Source organism: Hyla sarda, chromosome 2 (genome assembly GCF_029499605.1).
Source record: "Hyla sarda isolate aHylSar1 chromosome 2, aHylSar1.hap1, whole genome shotgun sequence".
NCBI classification, from domain to species: domain Eukaryota; kingdom Metazoa; phylum Chordata; class Amphibia; order Anura; family Hylidae; genus Hyla; species Hyla sarda.
The window spans coordinates 285,895,480-285,918,889 of record NC_079190.1 but is presented as its reverse complement, the minus strand read 5'-3'; the positions used below and the strand labels follow the sequence as shown (position 1 = coordinate 285,918,889).

The 23,410-nt window shown below is 43.1% G+C and overlaps 1 protein-coding gene across 3 annotated transcripts in view; it reads right to left on the bottom strand.

The window, feature by feature from the left end:
• Positions 1-1,014: 1,014 nt before the first annotated feature.
• Positions 1,015-23,410, bottom strand: part of SCMH1 (Scm polycomb group protein homolog 1) — a 78,129-nt gene continuing 55,733 nt past the window's right edge. For all 3 annotated transcript variants that reach the window (XM_056557326.1, XM_056557327.1, XM_056557328.1), the window contains 8 exons: positions 20,847-21,070; positions 20,325-20,451; positions 19,342-19,542; positions 11,746-11,928; positions 11,516-11,644; positions 8,500-8,682; positions 4,794-4,924; positions 1,015-1,542 (listed from right to left, as the gene is read on the bottom strand). In XM_056557326.1, the coding sequence (XP_056413301.1) occupies positions 1,417-1,542; positions 4,794-4,924; positions 8,500-8,682; positions 11,516-11,644; positions 11,746-11,928; positions 19,342-19,542; positions 20,325-20,451; positions 20,847-21,070 (1,304 nt within the window). In that variant the 3' untranslated portion in view covers positions 1,015-1,416. The remainder of the gene's footprint in view (positions 1,543-4,793; positions 4,925-8,499; positions 8,683-11,515; positions 11,645-11,745; positions 11,929-19,341; positions 19,543-20,324; positions 20,452-20,846; positions 21,071-23,410) is intronic.

The window sequence follows — 23,410 nt, the reverse complement described above, 5'->3', positions numbered from 1 at the left end:
CAACACAGATAAGGTTCTCCCCCATCACAGATAATGTTCTCCCCCATCACAAATAAGGTTCTCCCCCATCACAGATAAGGTTCTCCTCCATCACAGATAAGGTTCTCCTCCATCACAGATAAGGTTCTCCCCCATCACAGATAAGGTTCTCCCCATCACAGATAAGGTTCTCCCCCATCACAGATAAGGTTCTTCCCCATCACAGATAAGGTTCTCCCCCATCACAGATAAGTTTCTCCCCATCACAGATAAGGTTCTTCCCCATCACAGATAAGGCTCTTCCCCATCACAGATAGCCTGTTTACCTGTTTTCTGCATCTAGCTGACTAGTGAATTGGTTTTTCTTTTCCTCCTCTCAGTAAAATGGTAAAACCAACATCCAGCTCTGAAATTATTTTAAATTTGTAAAACTACTCAACTCTGCATTTTTTTAATCTTTCCAAAAATGTTTGTTTTTTTCCTTGAAAAGAAAACAGTCTTTTTTTCCATGGCCTGGAACTTTCCAGAAAATGTACATATCTAAACGAGACATATTGGTCTCCATACAAAATGATAGGCTTTACATGGTCATGGTCACTTTTGACATGTTATAGAGACATTGGTAGGGAGACCATCTATTGTTCCACACACAGAGCTGGGAAAAGTGCTCAGGCAACTCTCTCTACAGCTTGCAAAAAAAAAAAAAAAAAACTGAAAAGCTGCTTCCTTGCAAGCTGATTTTTTTTAATTTTTTTTTTAAATCTTGGATGCATTGGTAAAACAAAAACAAAAAATTCTCAAGAGGGGGATATCCTTTAATGCATGGGTGTTTTTTCTCAAACACATAGATATTTTGTAGCTTTCTTGTTCGGAAGAGATGCAACGTACAATGGAAGGGTATTTATTACCAATGCTTAGGCAAGTTTGCCGAATTTATTATTAATATAATTCTGATATTAGAAATTGGATGACACCTTTATTCCCCATGTACAAGATTATGTACAACAGATCCCAAGTAACTCCAACCAGTCATCAGATTGCAAGCTTTTGTGGCCAATAATTCATTGTGCCTCTTTTATTCTACAAGGTACAGCGCTGTGTGCACTGCCAGTGCTATATAAGATAAGAAAAGTATTGTTTGGATTAATTCAAAGTACATAAGGGAGTAGGATAACCTACAGCCCAATTTAAATGTAATGCCTTCATCTTTCTGCTCCCCTTATTGTGAAATATCAAGGACAAGTTCACAGATTGGAGAAATTCTTATTGGTAAGAAACGTTTCAGTTGTCAGCAACATACATAAACCCCCAGAATGGGGCCTCCGGGGCTTTGAGCCATAGTCCTCTCATGGTGACTTTTTTTGCGAAGTTACTGAGACATCAGAGTCCAATGCATGATCATTTAAAGGTCTGTGCCAGCTGGACAAAACGTCTTGGTCAGAACTTCCCTTGCTTCAGTTTATCTATGTGGTGAGACAGCTTTAGAGCAGGACCCAACTTCAGACCCATATATTTCATCATAACATCACTTCGCAGCAAGAGCAAGGCTTTTCCATCAATTTCCTGTAGGAAAGAAAATATAGATAAAAGATATTAGGATAGCTTATTAAAGGGGTACTCTGGTGGAAAACAGTTTATTTTCAATCAACTGGTGCCAGAAAGTTATACAGATTTGTAAATTACTTCTATTAAAAAAATCTTAAAGGGGCACTCCCGTGGAAACCTTTTTTTGTATTTTATTTTTTTTATATAAATCAACTGGTGCCAGAAAGTTAAACAGATTTGTAAATCCCTTCTATTAAAAAATGTTAATCCTTTCAGTACTTTTTAGGGGCTGTATACTAAAGAGAAATCCAAAAAAGAAATGCATTTCCTCTGATGTCATGACCACAGTGCTCTCTGCTGACCTCTGCTGTCTATTTTAGGAAATGTCTAGAGCAGGAAAAAATCCCCATAGCAAACATATGCTGCTCTGGACAGTTCCTAAAATGGACAGCAGAGGTCAGCAGAGAGCACTGTGGTCATGACTTCAGAGGAAATGCATTTCTTTTTTGGATTTCTTTTTAGTATACAGCCCCTAAAAAGTACTGGAAGGATTAAGATTTTTTTAATAGAAGTGATTTACAAATCTGTTTAACTTTCTGACACCAGTTGATTTGAAAACAAAAAAGTTTTCCACGGGAGTTCCCCTTTAATCTTTCCAGTACTTATCAGCTGCTGTATACTACAGAGAAAGTTATTTTCTTTCTGTCCACAGTGCTCTCTGCTGACACCTCTGTCCGTGTCAGGAACAGTCCAGAGCAGGAGCAAATCCCCATAGCAAACCTCTCCTGCTCTGGAAAGTTCCTGACATGGACAGAGGTGTCAGCAGAAAGTACTGTGGTCAGACAGAAAAGAAATTAAAAAAGAAAGTAACTTTCTCAGTAGTATACAGCAGCTGATAAATACTGGAAGGATTAAGATTTTTTTTTTAATAAAGGTAATTTTCAAATCTGTACAACTTTCTGGCACCAGTTGATTTAAAGTAAATTATTTTCCACCGGAGTAACCCTTTAATTATATCCGTCTGTAACATAATCCCTTTATTTAGATATTTATTGGAGATCTAGATCAGTGCTTTTCAAACTGTGAGGTACAAATTGCCCTTTCAAGTACTCTAGATTCAGTAGAAACTCCTGCTGACCAAGAACATACTTTCAAAAACTGCCTCCTCTTTAGAGACATTCTCTTGTGCCAAATCGGAAATCAATGTCGGAAGTCAAGGTGGGTACGTGGGAAGTTGCTATCCCCTATAACAATGATCTCAAACTGTGGCCTTCCAGATGTTGCAAAACTTCAACTCACGGCATGCCCGGACAGCCAACGGCTGTCCGGGCATGCCGTGAGTTGAAGTTTTGCAACATCTAGAGGCCCATAGTTTGAGACCACTGCCCTAGAAGCTGGTGGCACGCCACAATACTTTTTGCCAACTGAGGACTGGATAGTATAGCACCTACTGTAGGGGAAATGTAGTACTGCATGGTGGTACTCCACCCTGGCTTATAGAGTGGAGACTTGGGATATATATATATATATATATATATATATACCGTATATATATATATATACCGTATTTATATATATATACCGTGTATATATATATATATATATATATATATATATATATATAATGACAATGGTGGTAAATATGGAAGCCCAACAGGCAGGACAATGTCATTGCTTGCTTTAGTTTCATTGCTAGCTCTCCATCTAAGGGCTTGTGTCTCATACTGTGTTATGGAGCTGTGTAATACAGATGTCATATGACACCCATACTGTACTTGTGTGTCTATGTTTTTGTTTTGTTTTTCCTGATTCATGCAAATGAATGTCATGTCCCTTGCTTATCATTTGGAAAAAATGCTGTTAAGTCGTTGACTTATGAAGACCCATTGGATAGCTTCCTTGTAGCGTGTTCTGTCTGAGGTTGGATGGTTGAGCGTGTATAGCCTTATACTCACAGCGGTTGTTATAGTGTCAGTATATGGTGTGGCAGGTCTTCATTTCTAGCATTTTGTCTCAGTCTTTGTCTAATGATCGTTCTCTTTACATGATATGTCCAAAATATGAAAGTTGAAGCTGTGTCACCTGAGTCTCCAAGTACATCTTTAATTTGATTGTTTATCACTGACTGGTTTGTTTCATTGCATGATGTATAAGGCTGGGTTCACATCACATTTTAGGCAATATGGGACCACATACGGCTGGGGGGAGCTAAAACTGGGTGCTCCCGTATCCCTGCCGTATGCGGCTCGTATGTAATGTATTTCAATGAGCCGACCGGATCGACGCGCGGATCGTCGGCTCATTTTTGCCTTTAAGAGAACATTAAAAAGGGAAATGATCAGGTGACTTATCACTAGTTAAAAAAAAAAAAAACATAATATACTGAAATCCTATGATAAAAAGAAATGTTGCTGGGTAAATATATGTTTGGTCTACCACGGTTTTAGGTCCGGTGGGAAAACCGCACACGGGGCAAAAATGAGCCGACTGGAGTCAGCATTTCACTCCGGTCGGCTCATTGAAATACATTAAATAGGGGTCGCATACGGCAGGGATACGGGAGCGCCCGGTTTTAGCTCCCCCTAGTTGTATGCCGTCCTGTATTGCTTAAAATGTGATGTGAACCCAGCCTTCAATAGGTATTTTTGTGAAAGATAATTCCAGAAGACAACATGATACCAAATGAAGTACCTATGGAATAGCCATGTATTGGGACCCGAGTCTCTCTACTGACATGAGTGTCGTGGATCGTGAGAAATGTGCAACTGATGCAACATTTTGAAGACATCTGATATAGACTCTGGAGAAGCAGTGACTGGCCTATCCCACTTCTTTTCTAGTGCACTTAGAGTCAGCAGAAATAATGGAAAATTACATTGTACAGAATTTTTTACACAAATATCTTTTGCATATGTTAGTACATCTGGGCTGTTTGGGCCCAGCTTTCCCAAGTATCTTGTCTATATAAATTGCAGGTGGCTTGACACCCATCTTTACAGTCACTAATACTCCATATCCTTCATTCTGTATCTTCCCTATGAAGACACCAGCGAGTATGAGCAAGTTACAGTGTAATCCAATGTCTTTTGTGTAGATTGGAAAATTACACTTTATACTGATAAGGAGAAAAGAGAATAATACAGCAAGACTGGATACACAAATTCTATTTCACACCAGAGTATAGGACAGTTTCTATATAAAACATGTGATCATTACATAAAATTAGGAGCTACTTCACATTTTTCTGCTTCTATATTCACAAAACTTACATGTTTACGGAAGAGCTCAGCATGTGATCCTAGCTGTGGGTCTGCTTCTCTGATAAATTGCATAACATCTTCCATGTTCCATAAAGATGGGTCACGAGATCCCGGCCGACTATTTGCACCCCTCTCAGAATCTGGGATAAAAGAAACTGGTGTAAATCATCCTATATACATGTGCAGTTAGAAGAGAGTGGAGAGTGTCCCCCCAAAAAATAAATGGAGGATAGAAATTTTGATAAGTCGTCCAGAGTAAAAGCAAATCAAGTCATGCACTTAAAAAAAAAAAAAAAAAAAGTATGCACCATTACATGTTACCTATATTTTGAGAATTACAAATTAGTTTAAAACATATAAAATGCAGGCATATCTTTAAAGGGGTACTCCGGTTGAAAACAATTGGCTCCAGATTTGTAAATGGCTTCTATTTAAAATCTTAATCCTTCCAGCACTAAACTGCTGTATACTACAGATTAATTTATTTTCAGTCTGACCACAGTTCTCTCCTGACACATCTGTCCATGTCAGAAACTGTCCAGAGCAGGAGAGGTTTGCTATGGGAATTTGCTACTTCTTTGGAAAGTTCCTGACATGGACAGAGGTGTCAGCAGAGAGCACTGTGATCAGACTGAAAAGAAATTCAAAAAGAAAAGAACTTCCTCTGGAGCATACAGCAGCTGATATGTACTGGAAGGATTAGGATTTTTATATAGAAGTAATTTACAAATCTGTTTAACTTTCTGGCACCAGTTGATTTAAAAAAAAAAAATGTTTTCCACCGGAGTACCCCTTGTGGTTTCTATAAAGTTCAAATTCCAGTACAGGGTTTTCTTTGTGCATCTAGTCTCTTTGAATTATTTGGCTTCCAGGTGATGTTATTTGTATACAGGTGTGACTAAAGCTTTGGTCTTGGTAAGAGAGATCACCAAGAACTCAGTGGTCTTGCTCAGCGCCAGAGATCCTGCGTGCAGAAGGGAGAAATTTCCAGAAGGTCAACCATCACTGCAGCACTTCCCAATATAAGCTTTATGGCAGAGTGGTCAGAAAGGAGCACTATTACCTAGGTGACCCCCTACCTCTAATTTTCATATACTGTCTGGCCTATTGGTTAGTATTAGGACTTCTTAACAGTCTGCTCCCATCTCTCTAGTTGGCCACTAGTTGTGAAAGGTAATAATCTTTTATTATTGCTAAAAGCCAGTTTAGTTTCATGGACATGCAGGTTTCTATAGGGGAAGTTAAAGTCCCACATCGCTCTGCTTTGCTGCATCATATATCTGTTTTATTAGTAGGTTTTCTGCCCAAAAATCTAAGTCAGAAAAGTAATGGACTTTCTTAGTACATAATCAGATACATTAAAACCATTTAAAAACAGGCAGTATCAAGCAATGTATGTTGAAAACCTATGTGTACATAGAAGGTAATAAGTAATGATGTACAGACCATGGGCAATATCACGGCAATCAGCAATACATATTTTTTCCTTTATAAGGGTACGTTCAGACGAGCGGATCCACAGCGTATGTTACGCTGCAGATCCGCCACTGAAGGAGCCCTACAGGGTGTCTTTAGATGCAGACACACTGCTGCGATGTGTGAGTTGCCGCGCATGCTCGGTGTACTCTCACACATCACGGCTGCTCCCCCTGCTCCCTGAGCTAGGACGAGAGCAGCCGCGATGTGCGAGTATACTGCGCATGCGCGCGGCGACTCGCACATTGTAGTGTGTCTGCTCATAGCGGCGGTTTGCTGCTCCGAGCAGGCCCTTGTAAAGGCAGAATACAGCGGTCCTTCAGCGGTGGATCCGCAGCGTAATATGTGCTGGGGATCCGCTCGTGTGAACGTACCCTAATAATGGTACAATAGTACAAAGAGTATCATATAAGCTAAATAACCCATATCACAGTAACCTTCACTGCACCGAGGCCCCACCTTATAAGATGAAGTGGCACCACAGAGTTGCAAAGCCTTTCCTCTTTCCTATGCAAATAAGCTGCCCAGCCATAGCTTAGATCCAGCAATGTCTCACTTATCCCCACTATATCATAGTCTTCTTCCAACATTAAAGGGGTATTCCAGCCTTAGACATCTTATCCACTATCCAGTGGCGGGACCCCTGCGATCTCTGTGCAGCCCCTGCCATTCTGTGCCAGGCACGCTCCCAAGACGTGATGTCAAGGCCACACCCCCTCCATTCATATCTATGGAAGGAAGCGTGACGGCTGTCTGGGCAACATGTCAAAAGTTGTTTTCAATGATAGTAACCTTTTAAATCCCCTGCTGCTGTAGTGCTAGTCCTCAAGAAGTCCCCACCTGTCTTTCTTTACTTTTCTGGAGTGATGACATGCTAAACCGGCACACAGTAGCGTAGCTATAGAGGTGGAAAGGGTCGTAGTTGCTACTACACTATTTGCTTCTGCCTGTGGCAGCACTGATGGGCCACACAGACCCATTAATGCAGTACTATGTGTGGCCCACAGTCCGACTGAGAAGAGAAGTGCAGGAGGGTGGACTGTGCAGTGAGCAGCTCATCCTGGTCCACTGTCACTTCATGCTCTGACTTTAGCTTCTGGCATGGAGTCTCACTGGGCAATGACGGGGCAAAGCAGTACTAAATCGTTTGCTTGCCCACGGATTGCAAACAGTGCAGTTCTCTCTATCCCTTTCCCTCTACTGATCTTTGTGATGAGTGCAGGGAGCTTTGTTTCTATGGGATCCTAAACTCTAGCACATCACAGATCAGCTGTGCTCTCTGCCGAACAGCAACAGGTTGGAGTCCGGTGTCTTCAGGCCTCTTATCTGGAGATCGTTATTACTGGCTGCACACTCTGTTATCACATAGACGTGACTAAACCTGAACTCCCTTGAGCATGGCAGTGTGAGAGATGGAGGTGCGCCACTGAGAAGGAAGATAACCAGCACAGAGCCAGCCACAGGGTCCCCAAAGTAAGGTTCACAAGGATCTATTTCCAAATCTCAGACAGATCACTTATAATTGTAGCAGTCATTCATCTGGGGAGGGTATCTTTACATATACTGCCAACTTTATAAAGCAGATTAAGGGTAGATGGGTCACCCATATTAGAAACAAACAAAAAAAAAATATATACAAAATGTATACCCCTTGGCTGCATTTTCACTTTATCAATAAAAAAAGAGCTGACAACATGCAAGTCAGTTTAATAGGAAATGGCCACACAGTAAACTGGTGCTGCTCGTCACAACCAGTTCAGCTTTCAGGTGCTTTCAGGTGCTCCGGTGGGCTGGAGACTCTTTCCTAGGACTGTATCCACCTTTTCCAGCCCACCGGAGCACCTGAAAGCTGAACTCATTTATGCCGGATAAGTTATCAACTGCCGAGCCGAGAAGTTTGTGACGAATCGAATTTACTGTAAGTTCGCTCATCTCTATTTGCTTTCAAACATAGGCAACCCCAGGATAGGTGCTTTCGTTAGGGGCTAAAATGTCTAAGGGTAAGTACCCCTTTAACAAATGTTTATAATTCAAAGTAAACAGCAATAATGTGCCTAGAATATTATGTCCTATTTCCGATACCAGAAAAAATAATAAGCTTTAAAGGGTTATCTCACTAAGATTAAAATTTCTAACTAACATTTCTTCACATACCTTATTAAGGCAGATCGATGCCATACAGGGGGATTGACAACTGGGGAACACTCAAAAATGGATTGTGAAACTGTTTTATACTCACCACCTGAGCTCAACCGGCGTACAGTTCCTTGAGACAGGCTGCTAGGCTGGTGGTGACTCCGAAAGGAAGGAGGCCGATATTCCTTAGGGACTCTACATGTGTTTGGGCTACAAGGAGATTCTGCAGGACCCAGGCGCTGCTCCATTGACCCTGGGAGTCCAGCATCGTTCAAGAATGTTTCTCCTGCAGCAATAGAAACGTTGTAACAAAAGAGATTGTAACATTACTGCAGTTTATACTATGCATATAGCAAATATCATTTCTTATTTTTTAGGTACCTGGCTAGTTTTTTTTTTTTTTTTCATCTGCATATTTCAAAAGCCATATTTTCTTTACAATATAATTTTTTTGTAGATACTGAAGAAAATGAAAGCATGGCATTCACCACTATTCATATCCATAACATCCGTATGTTTATTATAAAGTTGAAAACATCGGATACATCTCATCACAACCTCCAGGGAGAGCGTGCTGGTGCCGAGATGAGGTAAGTTGACCTACGTTTCACGTTTACTGACACTTCATCGTCTAACCTCACCCCAACACCTGCACAATCTCTCTGGCATTTGTGGTCAGATGTGTGGTGGCCCAGTACAGGAGTTGCACCCCTGTACCCTAGCTGCCCTGTCTGGCAGACTCCATACAGTGACCCCTACATATGTACTACAACTTATCTCTAATATATTTTCATTATATTTTTTATTTTTTATTAATATGTTTTAACTTACGTTTGAAAACCGGCCACTAGGGGTCTCCCTCCTAGTGGCCGGCTGCAGCCTGGCGTGACGTCACGCTTGAATTTGGACCGATGCCGGCCGGGCAATCGCTCCAAATTCATTCAGCCTGCGCTCGCTCCCTGCCTGTCAATCAGACACGCCGGAGCGAGTGCTGAGGGCACATTGGCTCCCTGACCTCACACACCGGCCCCGCCTCCCAGCATTTACACGCTGCTTATGCTGCCTCAAGACTCTGCAGGACTCTAGGGTATGTCTTGGGGAGAGCAGGGTTCAGAGTTTTTAACACAGGGGTTGGGGGACAGTGGAGTTCAGGGTTTTTAACATGGGGGTTGGGGGAGATCGGGGTTTTCGGAGGGGAAGGAACGGGGTAGCCCCTAACTTATTGTTTTCAACACAGGGTGCCTCCAGCTGTTTCATCACTACAACTCCCAGCATGCCCTGACAGCCAATAGATGTCAGGGCAAGCTGGGAGTTGTAGTGGTGAAACAGCTGGAGGCACCTTGTACAGGTGAACTAAGGGCGGAAGTGTCGGCCCCAGCAGGCATCAGTGACGTCGAGCCTGCTGGGGAAGTCTGCCTGGTAGTGAGAACACTACCAGGCAGATAAAAAGCCATTTTTAATATAGTAAAAAAAAAATTAAGGCAGGGAGGGGGTTAGGGATAGATGGTCAATAGGCAGGGACAGAAAGAAAAAAAAAGGATGGTGGGAGCTATTCTTTAAATGCCTATGTTATACCATATGATGTACATAAAATGTGTTAAAGCTTTAAGACCTGTTGTCATGTGATTGTAACTCAGTGAGGTATCAGTGACCATGTGACCTAAGGGTGACCTATGGGACCCCTACTAGTCTCCCCATATAAGCCCTTGGTGGAGCTAGCTCGCTCTCTTATGTTCTTTTATACTGAGTTGCAGTAAGGTCAAGTCCTAGGTATGTGTCTGGAGTCCAGAGGAGGCCTAAAGTCAGTCAAGCAGCCATGGATTCTCAAGTCCATTGCCCCACAGGTCAAGTCAAAGTCTGGTAAGCTACAGAAGGGGTGAAGTCAGTGATAGTCTGTCATAGTCAAGTCAGTCCAAGTCATCCTGTCTCAAGTCAGCGTGGCCTGCATCCACATTGTCCAAGTCCACTATAAGTCCCAGCAAACCCTGAGGTCTCTGAAGTGGGCCTAGCCAAGCTGTATACACTGTTACATCTGTCTGACTCAGTAAAGCTGCCATTGTTCCGTAACTTGGCGTCAAAGTAATTACTTGCCCCTGTGCCTTGCCCAGGATCCAGCGGTATTCCTTTGGGTGGTGTAGAGGATAAACCACGCCCTGGCGTCACAAACACAAGGGGTTAATGCCATCTGCCCTGTATCACACCCTCACCACAGATGTATCCCATGTTTGCAACTTTAAACATATACGGACATTATGGAAATGAATAATGGTTAGTGCCATACTTCATTTTTTTCAGTATCTACGTAATTGCATGTCTTTGAAATATAGCATTGAGCACCCCATATTCCACCTGATTGAGAAATTTCAATAGTAGTTTCATTAGAGTTAGTGATTTACCATCTTGTTTAACTCTAGCAGTGCCTAGTCTCACTACTTTTTAATAAAAAAAATGTTTGTGTGTGTTGCCTCAATCCCAGCCCTGTACCATTATTTGTTATGTGTGACAGCATGATACACAGGCTTGTTTTTGCAAAGCAAATTGTAGTTTTCATTGGTACAATTTAGAAGTACATAGGACTTTGTTACTTTTTATTTAGGGTTTTTGAGGATGGGGTTACTATTAAAAACATCTATTTTGCCATAAATAACATATCAGCTTTTCAGGTGAAGTTTAGGTTACTAAATAAAAAAGATAAAAAAATCCTATTTAAATTCTTTTCACATGTCTTATTAGCCCCATTATGTAAGCAATCGCATACAAAACACAATGCAATTCCTCTGTATTGCAGTGTTTTATCCCTGTTAGTGTTTTATAGTCTGGCTACATAGCAACCCATCAGTGGAGGTGGGGGTGTTTATAGGCTTGCAGAGGGAGCCCATACCCTCTATAAAACCCTTATGTTGCCACTGTCAGTATTGACCGCTGCATCTGATGAGTAAAATAACCACGATCGGAGTTGACTGCAGGGCGTTAACTGTAATTTCCTGCTGCAGGTGGTGTGGGTAGAGCTCATGCAGCTGTGCCATCTCCGTGCCACGCTTGTATAGTGCTGTGCAAGCTCTAAATCTGTAAATGTCTGGCACAGTGTGATAAGGGCTAAATCAGCTTTCCAAGCTTACCTTCTGATGCATGGCAATCATTCTTTGGTACTTTGGGACACAGAGGGGCATTATATGGAGGTATTTCTTGAGAGTATCTCTTGGATCCTCTACCAGGACCATGGACACTGCCTTCAAAATTACACCTTTCTAAGAAATAAGAAAATGGTGTCAAAAGCACTGTACAAGAGGAGGTTTTGTAAATTGCTAAAACTACACATTCCATACACCATAAAAGTTCACTTTAGTACCTGTTAAATACCGGTCATTCTCATAGGATCCTGCCTGTGGTGCAGGATTCTGAGTGAAGGGCTGGTTTCCAAATAAGTTGTCGCTACGCAGGTTCCGGCAAAGCTTCTCCAGAAAGCGAAGAACGTACACAATACTGTTTACTGCTGGGAGGTTCAGTGTGTGCTGCTCCCTCTCAAATACCGCTGCAAAAATAATACGGTAAAAAATCACATTTACATTTCAGAACTCTCAGTCACCAGTCAACCCTAGATCAAACATGTTGGACATTTCTAAACATTCTATGTGGTTCTATATTCCTGGGCTCCATTCAATGCATATGAACACCAACTTCACAGAACATATTGTAGGCAAAGGAGAGAGAGATCACTCGGTCGGAGTATAATCCAGATATGGAACATAAGTGGTTTTATCTAGTTTTGATCTGTCAACTCTTCTACGCAACAATGTGTTGTAAGGAACTTACAATAATGTCCTGTTTCTGCCCTAGTGATGAACGTGAGGTTATAGCAGCTGGATTCAACAGGACATAGAGGTGCTCACAACCGGACATCCTTGGATTATTGCTTAGGAACTGTGCAGTATGTCATTTTAGCAGTGTATGGCGGTTGCTAAACTATATAGCATGGTTATTTAGGCCACAGTGTTGCTCGATTATTATTTGAGTGTTGTCTTGTGTTAACCAAGACAATGAATGTAGTTGTATTAAACATTTTTTTATTGGCTAAATAGATGCAAGTTGTTCAGACAGCTGATGTATCATCCTCAGGTTTACAAATCACTGACAAATTTGACACCTCAGTCCAGCTAGCTATTACTCAAGACAACAACCCACCAAAAGCATAAAGGGTTACTCCACCCCTAGACATCAAATCCCCTATCCAAAGGACCAAAGGATAGGGCTAAGATGTATGATCGCACGGGTCCCGCCGGTGTTTGGGTGCAGTGCCGGAGGCTCATGATGTCACAGTCGCGCCCCGCTTGTGATGTCACGCCACGCACCCTCAATGCAAGTCTATGGGAGGGGGCATGGCTGTGACATCACGAGCCTCCGCCCCGCAATGTCAGTCATCCGGCACGGTGCGAAGTTCGCTCCGTGCAACGGATGTCTGGGGTGCCACAGCAGAGATTGCGGGGGTCCCCAGCGGCGGGATCCCTGTGATCAGACATCTTATCCCCTCTCCTTTAGATATGGGGGATAAGATGTCTAGGGGCACAGTACCCCTTTGAAATCTAAATCGTTATAAGAGTTACAAAGATATAAAAAATTCCACAATACAACCCCTCCCCCAACATGCTACAGAGGACCATTAAGGTCTATTTAAATTGGTCCTATCAGAGTAGGTATCAGTCACGCATAATTGAACAGAGTAGGTATCAGTCATGCATAATTGAACTCAGGCAGCCATAAATAAAGCTGTTTAATTCTTGTACCATCAATATCAATATGTGGTCCTACTATAGACTTTATACATCTGAGGGATCCATGAATGATGTCAGGTAGGTCCAGATAATGGGTCATGGGCCACCCCTACACTGTATACTTCACTCTCAGGTCAATCTACTTAATATGTAACATCAAAAAATGTAACTGTTTGATCCACATTTCGCTCTCAATGTACCATAGATAGGGTGAATATAAACCCCATCTATGAAAAAATTTTCCACCACGATAATGTATTGAACGTGAGAAGAACAAGATCCATGTTCATCCTAAATATACGATCCTAACGCATTTCCCCATACAGATCGTCCAGATCAGCATGGTTCCTCAGGGGATCTTACATATAGCATCAAATATATAAATGCTCAAAATGATCACTGTCCTGGAGATAACCCACAGATACATAGAGCAGATACATAACAGGATAAGGATATATTTACTGTTACAATTTTAACATCAATTGTCTCTCGTCATATGTTAAAATATAGGAGCCCACAAGCAATTGTCCGGAACAGAGACACTGTCTTTCAGCAAACATTGGACTTTAGTTCCTTTAGTTCCTTCTTTCCTGGGCTTATATCCAAAGCTGAGATGTTTCTCCAATAATCCTTAATCATGTTTTAGAAAATATTACGTCATTATGTCAACTCTCGATTCCCTTAAGACCAGTTTCCTGTGTATTTTCTCAAGAGTAGGTTCAAGATGCTTCAGTGACCCCTCTCCACTTCAATATTATATGAACCCAGTCAATAGAGAAATGCTCCATAAAATTCCCCTTCCTAGAGACCACTGATAAGGATCAGCTCTGATATCCAAACAATGCAATGTGAGGACGCGGTAAGCTCACTCAAAGCTCAGTGTGGCATTATTCCTTTCCAGGGCAGTGAAAATCGGTAACCATGATGTCACTGGTCTAGAGTGGCAATAAAATGGATACAAACTTATATATAAGGTGAGTTATTTTGGCAGACAGTTCCGAGGGATCCTTTAGAAAAATGGACAGATTGCATCAGTTAAAATCAGTTTAGTATTCGTTCATAACCTGATCTGTTCAGCTACATGAATGGATCAAAACTAAATGATTATCGAACACAAAAGTAAATTAAACTAAAAGTCTACCTGTTACAAGATAAAAAAAAAATTATGTCCAGGCTTGTTCACATCTGCGTCACAAGACTTAGGACAAGCAGTAATTTTTCCTCCACTCAACTCCTACAAAACAACGGACACCATTCTCGAACACAGATGTGCACACATAGCCTTACCCTTTAACTGGTAACGGTCTTGTACGTGTGCTTAAATGTGCATTGTCACTTCAAAAAACTTTTTGACATGTTGTAGAGACATATTAAAAGTTTTGATTTGTCAGGGTTTGAGTGCCTGGATCCTGACAGATCCCTAGAGCCAGCTCGGAGAAGAGTCCACTAAGCAAGACAAACTTACAGTGTAAGTCTATGGAATTGTCTAGTTTAGCCATGCTTTCTACTGGCTGAAGGCCCGCCTGCAGCAGGCTCCCCCAAATACATCCGCGGAAGGATTATGCAGATATTGCCATCTCCATAGATGCTAAGAAGTCCCAGCATAACTCTGCTCAAAAAATTATCATCTTCATTGTTTAATTGGATACACTTTCCACCAGCAGAATTCTGCTGTGGCGATTCCGCAGTCTGAACAGAGCAGCAGAATCCCATTGAAAACAATGGGACTCTGTTGCAAGCGATATTCAAAATGTCAGCGGCATGAATGAGGCCTAAAATGGGAAACTTCATGACATTCTTGACCAAAGGCCTGCAATATTTTCCCAAGATAGATAAAAATTAGCTTCAGTCTATACTTTATACTATACTATTAAAAACAGCCTTAGGCATATGGGAGGTGTGTACAAGGTGGCTGCAGCCATCATGCCCAACAGTACAATTCAAAATAATGAGAACATTTTGTAGACCTTGGTTGAAAATACAGGGGTAAATCTCCTAATGTACATGTAGCACATTGTTTAAAGGGGTACTCCACCCCTAGACATCTTATCCCTCTATCCAAAGGATAGGGGATAAGATGTCAGATCGCCATGGTCCCGCTGTTGGGGACCCCGGGGATCGCCACTGCGGCACCGCGCGAGTTCGCTCTGTGCGTAATGACGGGCGATACAGGGTACGGAGCAGCGTGACGTCATGGCTCCGCCCCTGGTGACATCACGGCCCGCCCCCTTAATGCAAGTCTACGGCAGTGGGCGTGGTGGTCCACGCCCCCTCCCATAGACTTGTATTGAGAGGGCGGGCCGTGACGTCACGAGGGGCGGAGCCGTGATGTAACAATGCTCCGGTCCCTGTATCGCCCGTCACTACGCGCAGAGCGAACTCGCTCTGTGCAGTAATGATAGTGCAGTGCTGCAGCGGCATTCCCAGGGGTCCCGGGATGAATCCAAATTCGTTATGAATTTCCGGAAAACTTGATTCATAACGAATCCGAATATCGCCGTGATTCGATAAAAGGAATCACTTCATTAAACTCCATTATGTGCGGTCCAGGGTATCTAAAATGGCAGCTACATATGTGAGGACATGGGGCAAGGAATTCTGGGAACGTGGGTAGGAGGCATCACCCTGAATCACATGGTGGCATGCAACCTATCAGCAGCCAGCCAACAAAGAAGGAAGGTGATCCAGCTCCCAATCCAGTTAACAGATAGAGCTTTATTCAAACATGTTAATATCCAGTGGTACAAAAATGAAAATTAGGATAAAACACACAAGGGAAAACGCACGCGTTTTCCCTTGTGTGTTTTATCCTAATTTTCATTTTTGTACCACTGGATTTTAACATGTTTGGATAAAGCTCTATCTTTTAACTGGATTGGGAGCTGGATCACTTTCCTTCTTTGATTACTGTTGCACCTGGAGACACAGCTCCTGAGTTGGATCCGACTGCTTCCACGAGGAGAGATGTGCTGGCGTCTACCCTGAATGACATACTGGTGAGCTGATCTATAGCCCCCTTTTTTATTTGCTTAAATTCAGCAGCCAGCCAACCCTGTGATGTCACTGCCCTATATATTCGGCAGCCACTGCAGACAGGCATTTCTGGGATTTTTTCCTGAGAGAGCAGACAGTGTCTGTGTGTTACTGAGAAAAAAGATCTTTACAGTGGCGAATCCATTCACCTCAAGACCACATCACTGCAGGCAGGCAGATAGGCAGGGACAGTAGAGAGAGAGAGAGAGAGCGAGAGAGTACACTTTTTTTTTATGTTGCAAGTGCAACTGTACTGGGGTGTATTACTCTAAAGCTAATAGGGGCCAGTAAGTGTGAGCACTAAAAGACCTAGTCACCTGCTTTTAATGCCTAATTCACGTGTAACCGTACTGGGGCATATTTTCCTATAATAAGAGCAATATATTCACACTCAGCTGTTGTACTTTTTTTCTCCTGTTAAACTCATAGAAGCAGTTAGTGTTAAAGGCCATAAATACCTACACACCTGCTTTTAATTTAGGTGTAAGCGTACTGGGGTTTATTTTCCTATAATAAGTGTAATATATATGCACTCAGCTGTTGTACAAGTATGTCAGGCAGAGAAGTAACAGGACGTGCACAGAGGAGTGGCAGAGGCCTAAATTCATAAGGAGCAGGTAGCGGTTGCAGCAGACTAGGGGCGCTTGGCAGCAGGATCACAGCGAGAGGCCTGAGGTATGAGCTAGCGGTCGTGTCTCGACAGGCAACCCATCTGCTGTCATCCACGTTATCCCAAGTGACTTCTGACAGCCCCAGTCAACAGTCAGTGGGTTCCTCAGACTCCTCAGTGGGTTCCTCATGGCCTGGGAGCAGTCCCTGTCCTCAAACTGCCTCTGCCCTATGCTGTTCCCCCCTAAAAGCCTTGCAAGTTAGAATGGTTCCATTTGAGGAACTGAATGTACATGTAAGGTCGATAATGTTAAAAAATGTTTGACCAGAAGATCCCAAGCACAGCTAATATGGATGATGAGCCTCCAGCCTACCAGCCTCCAGCAATTACTCCATACTTGTCTACACCACAATACTGCCTGCAGCCAATGCCCACTACGACACAGCCACAAGCTATTTCTCACATTGTCACTACGTGTCAACCTAAAGTGATCTATCACCGACCGGTTCCTGTTTGCATTGTGCAGACCGGAACACATCCGATTGGTAGGTGTCTGATTGATTCTCCAAGCCCCGCAACATGTCCTTCATGCCATGAGAATGTAGTGACAAAAGTTACCTTCCATTCTGGACTTCTTACCTGGCTTTTATGTATAGCAATTATTTATTTAAATTATATTAAATATTATTTAAAAATTTACAAGTCACTTTCATAAATTATAAAACATCTTTAAACAAAGTCTGCAAACTACAAGGCTCTTATAACAGCGATCAGAGAAGTGCTAAACATTGTTACATGATGTGCATTACAGACAGAGCTGTAGCTAGCTCTTTTTGCTCCTGAGACGAGAACAGAAAATTGCGCCCCTCCCCCCCATTTTGGCTTGGGGCACCCCTTGGAAAAAAATAAGAAAATAAAAAATTGTCGGGACAACCTTACCGAATAATTTTTTATATGTTGGCTATATGTAGGACCCCCGGTAGGTAGGTAGTTTGGCCCCGGTTTCACCCCTTTTACAGGTGTAGAGGAGTACAGGGGTGAATAGGTGTAGAGAAATGGCAGAGTGGTGTCCATGGGTGACAGTGAGGTGAACGGGAGTGATAGAGGGGTGTATATGGGTGACAGGGGTGTACATGGGTGACAGAGGGGTGTACTTGGGAGACAGAGGGGAAACAGATGGGGTGCACATGGGTGTCAGAGGGGTGTAGAGATCTGGGGTACATGGATGACAGAGGTGTAGAGGGGTGTACATGGGTGACAGAGAGGCATACAGGGGTAACAGGGGTGTAAAGGTATGACAGGGGTGACAAAGGGGTGTAGAGAGGTGTACAGGGGTGTAGAGGGGTGACAGAAGGGTGGGGGTTCAGTATCTGAGTAGGCCTCTGTCAGCGCCGCCCCTGCTCCTTCCCTTCTTCCCTATCATTCTGCTTAGGGACCAGGGAGAATCCAGAGTCCAGAGCTGCTTCACAGGAGGAGGAGGATACACGAGGATTGGAGCTGCAGCATCACCCGTCTCGGCACTGCACAAAGACTTCCCGGCCGGCCTGCATGCCTGTGACTCACAGGTGCACATGCCTGGGCTGGAAAATCAAAAAATGTTACCGCCATATTTCCCACCAGAGTGTCCTGGCACCCCAGTTGGGAATCAGTGTAATGTGTGCTGGACTTCCTGTGCAAGCAGGTGCAATGGCCAGGGCCAATGCAGCCCTGCCCACTGCACCCTATTGCAACAGCGCACCTGAGGCGATCGCCTCATGGGAGCTACAGCCCTGATAACAGAACATGCAAGTGCAAAAATTACAAACTTCAAAAATCACTAAACTCTGCGATAAAAGTGTCATCAAAAATGAGGTAGTATTATATGTGACAAGGTCATCAAGGGTGGATTTAAAAGGGGGGCAGTTTAAGTTGTAGAAATTACAATTTTACAGAAATAAATCTTATTTTAATCTCTTCAATTGTGATGCCATATGGTCTCCCGACCCTACTGCCACATCCAGACTCACTGTCATTGTGCTGCTTTGTGGCAGTGATTCTAAAAGCGATGCCTGTAATCTGCATGTCATACTGAATAACAATATTATTTCACTAACCCAGCACACTCCCTATGCGTGTTACGGCAAGGCAAAGTGTTCTACGCCCCCGTTGAGGCTCTCTGTAGCCCGGAAATAGCAGTTTTTAATAGCAATTCCCCGCAAATTAATTCGGATCGAACGAAATATTTGGGGAAAAACCGGCAAATCGGCCAAATCAAATTTTTCAATAATTCGCTAATTTCTAGACCTCACATTTAAAGTAGTAAAAATTTTCAAATTCTCAATGTTTGCATATTTGTTAGTGCCTGCTGGGTGGCACACCTTTTTTGTGTTTGCTTCTCCATTGCAGAAACAGCAGATTGGCACCTGCTCATTGAAAATTACACTGTTAGAAGGTGCTGAATTAACTCACGTTGCATTGAGCTCGTAAGCAACTAGTTTAGTGTGTAGGTGGTAACATGAATGAAATTTAGTGTCAAAAATCATGGAGAACTCACCAGAAATAACTTCCCCTCCATGACCCTGCTTTAGAAAACTAAACACAGTTTTCTGATGGTAAGCACAGTCTATGCAGGCTTGAACTGCTTGCTGCAGGACAACAGATGCCCGTGCTGGTCCAAAGTGATCTGGAAGGTGCTGAACTTTCTTTCGGTCAAGGTGAGGGCCAGAATCTCCATTCTTGTTGAGATAAATGCAAACTAGAAAAAAAATCACCAGTAGAAATTCACAGTTGTAAGTCACTATATAAGGCTGATGAAGGACAGGGGAATTAAAAATATATAAGGCTGATGAACGACAGGGGAATTAATAGTACTACATATCATCACCACCAGCATGACAGACAGAGATTCTTTACTGTAAGAGCAGTAAGACTATGGAACTTTCTGCCACACGATGATGTGATGTCTGACTCAATAAACAAGTTCAAGGAGGCCTGGATGTTTTTCTAGAGAGTAATAACATTACAGGTTATGGATACTAGATTTATGAGGATAGAATATTGATCCAGGGATTTATTCTGAGCGCCATATAGGGTCGCAAAGGAATTTTTCCTCTGTCATGGGGCAATTGGCATCAGCCTCAGAGGTTTTTTTGCCTTCCTCTGGATCAACACAGTAGAGCTTTAGGTTGAACTTGATGGACACTTGTCTTTTTTCAACCTTAGAAACTATGTCACATATCTTTTAATATGATTATATAGATTTATTATTTGGTGGAGGTTCTGTGTATAAGATACTGTTAACACACCCTGTATATAACACATAAACAAAACAACCTCAAACAGAGTAACACCCACGGCTTCACATGCACACAATAAACATGGGATTCAATACAAAGTATAACTATGCATGTATTCTAAGTAGAGTAAGGTGTTTTAAAAACCAGTGTACCTCCAGCTGTTGCAAAACTACAACTCCCGTCATGCCCAGACAGCATAAAATATTTACAGACAAAAGCTGTTATGTTCTAATGTTAGTACCTGTGGGTGCCTGCATTGCAGCACATGGAATGGTGGCAGCATCTTGGGGTACAGTGCTTGTATCTGGTTCTGGGGTGCTGTTTGTGGGGGAAGTAGGGACCTGGTTTAGCAGAAGTCGTGGCTTTCTCTGTTTAAAAACAATAGTTTTATGAACAGCTCTGCTATAAAATAAGATAGAGTTACAAAATCAAATATAAAAACATGAAATTAGGAAACTTTTAGCAGAATAAAGCAAATGATATACATGCAGAAAATAGTAAGTTACATACATGCAAGTGATAATCTATTGCATAAAAATGTAGAGATTGTAGATGAGCACAGAAGTTCTCTCTCTCTCTCTCTCTCTCTCTATATATATATATATACACATAAATGTGTGTGTATATATAATTGATAATACTGGTAAATGTAGGATACATTGGATACAACTTGGTATTGATGACATGGGACATACTGTAAATATGTTGAATTGTGACCAATAAGATGTAGCTTCTGCAAATGTGTTATCTTACGCATAAGTACCTTGCTTCCAGGCTTGGGGCCTCTCTTCTTGGGAAAACGGAAAGGTTCACAAAGTTTTGGGGGTTGACCTGTCAACTGATGTGCTAGAGCTTTAGGCAGCTGTCCCTTCTTCCTTCCCGGCTTTCGACGTCTACACCCTGGAACACCAGGTAGCAAGGTTTTAGGGCCTCGCAATATACCAGAGGCGATACCTGCAGCCGGAGCTGGACTTTTAGGAATAGCCACTACAAAAGAAAGCAGAGATATGTTTAGAACACACTGATGTTTAGCCATTATGTGAAAAAAAGATGGAAGAGAATTGGCAAAAAGGATGTGTCTACTAATCTGTTATCACCAGTGATTTATGCAAAGTATTGTCTGACATAGCTTATTGTAAATGATAAATCTTAAAGACTATTACTATTCAAGTTCTGATTATAAAGCCACGTGTGCCATCCAAATGCATTTGAATTCTTCTAGGGGAACTGGAAATTATTATAATTTTTTTATATTTTGCTGGAGGCATGCTAAATATAAAAAGTAGCTATACTCACCAACTCTGATCCCCTAAAATCCCCAGACAACGTCTGCCAGTCCCGACTCCTCAATGCTTTATCCTGCTTCCTAGTAAAGCATCGCCTCAGCAGAAATCGCTTGCTCAGTCAATCGCATACTGAGGCAGGACACTGCTGTAGCCAGTTATTGACTGAACGGTCATTTGGAATGCTGAAGCAACACTCCAACAGAGACCATCAATATACAGTGATAAGCATAGACTGGAAAACATTGCCTGGAAGGTGTAGGGGTAGGTGAGTATATCTTCCTTTTTTATGTTTAACATAAAAAAAATTTCCTGGACAATATCTTAGCACAAATGAATATAATGGTACATTTAGAGGATGGCACTAGAGCGCTACACATGTCATCAGCTGTTGTCTCATTGTCATCAGCCAACAACCCACTGCGACAGCCAGCATGAGAGTCATTTCAGATTCTAGTCATTCAAGTGTTACTGTCATTACAAAAAATGTGTTGACATAGAGACATGCCAAAAGTTTTTTTTTTTACTGGTCTAGCCTTCTGCATTGAGAACAAGCTTCCAGCTTCTTCATGCCAGTTCTGGCAATCAGTCTCAGCACCAGACCCCGGCCAATCAAAACATTTGTTATGTCTCTATGGCATGTCAAAAGTTTTTTTTAAATGAAAGTTAGATTTTAAGCTCTATCAGCCCTTGCTCCTCCCCCCAGGGCTGTTATCACAGGGTACTGATATGTTCCATGGTAGCCCAATTGTCACGATTCGGCTGGCAGGAGGTGGATCCTCTGTGCCAGAGAGGGATTGGCGTGGACCGTGCTGGTGGACCGGTTCTAAGTTGCTACTGGTATTCACCAGAGCCCGCCGCAAAGCGGGATGGTCTTGCAGCGGCGGTAGCAACCAGGTCGTATCCACTAGCAACGGCTCAACCTCTCTGACTGCTGAAGATAGGCGCGGTACAAGGGAGTAGACAAGAGCAAGGTCGGACGTAGCAGAAGGTCGGGGCAGGCAGCAAGGATCGTAGTCAGGGGCAACAACAGGAGGTCTGGAACACTGGCTAGGAACACACAAGGAGACGCTTTCACTGGCACAATGGCAATAAGATCCGGCGAGGGAGTGCAGGGGAAGTGAGGTATAAATAGGGAGTGCACAGGTGAACACACTAATTAAGCCAACTGGGCCAATCAGCGGCGCAGTGGCCCTTTAAATCGCAGAGACCCGGCGCGCGCGCGCCCTAAGGAGCGGGGCCGCGCGCGCCGGGACAGGACCGACGGAGAGCGAGTCAGGTACGGGAGCCGGGGTGCGCATCGCGAGCGGGCGCCACCTGCATCGCGAATCGCATCCCGGTTGGGAGAGGTATCGCAGTGCACCCGGTCAGCAGGTCTGACCGGGGCGCTGCAATTGCGAGGATGTTGCGAGCGCTCCGGGGAGGAGCGGGGACCCGGAGCGCTCGGCGTAACAGTACCCCCCCCCTTGGGTCTCCCCCTCTTCTTGGAGCCTGAGAACCTGAGGACCAGACTTTTGTCTAGGATGTTGTCCTCAGGTTCCCAGGATCTCTCTTCTGGACCACAGCCCTCCCAATCTACCAAAAAAAATCTTTTTCCTCTGACCGTCTTGGAGGCCAGTATCTCCTTCACGGAGAAGATGTCAGAAGAACCGGAAACAGGAGTGGGAGAAACAAGTTTGGGAGAGAAACGGTTGATGATGAGTGGTTTAAGGAGAGAGACATGGAAGGCATTGGGAATACGAAGAGAAGGAGGAAGAAGGAGTTTGTAAGAGACAGGATTAATCTGGCACAAGACTTTGAAAGGACAAAGATAGCGTGGTCCCAGTTTGTAACTGGGGACACGAAAGCGGACATATTTAGCGGAGAGCCATACCTTGTCTCCGGGAGCAAAAATGGGGGGAGTTCTTCTTTTCTTATCGGCAAACCTTTTCATGCGGGATGAAGCCTGTAAAAGAGAATTTTGGGTCTCTTTCCATATGGTGGAAAGATCACGAGTCACTTCATCCACAGCGGGCAAACCAGAGGGCAAGGGAGTAGGGAGGGG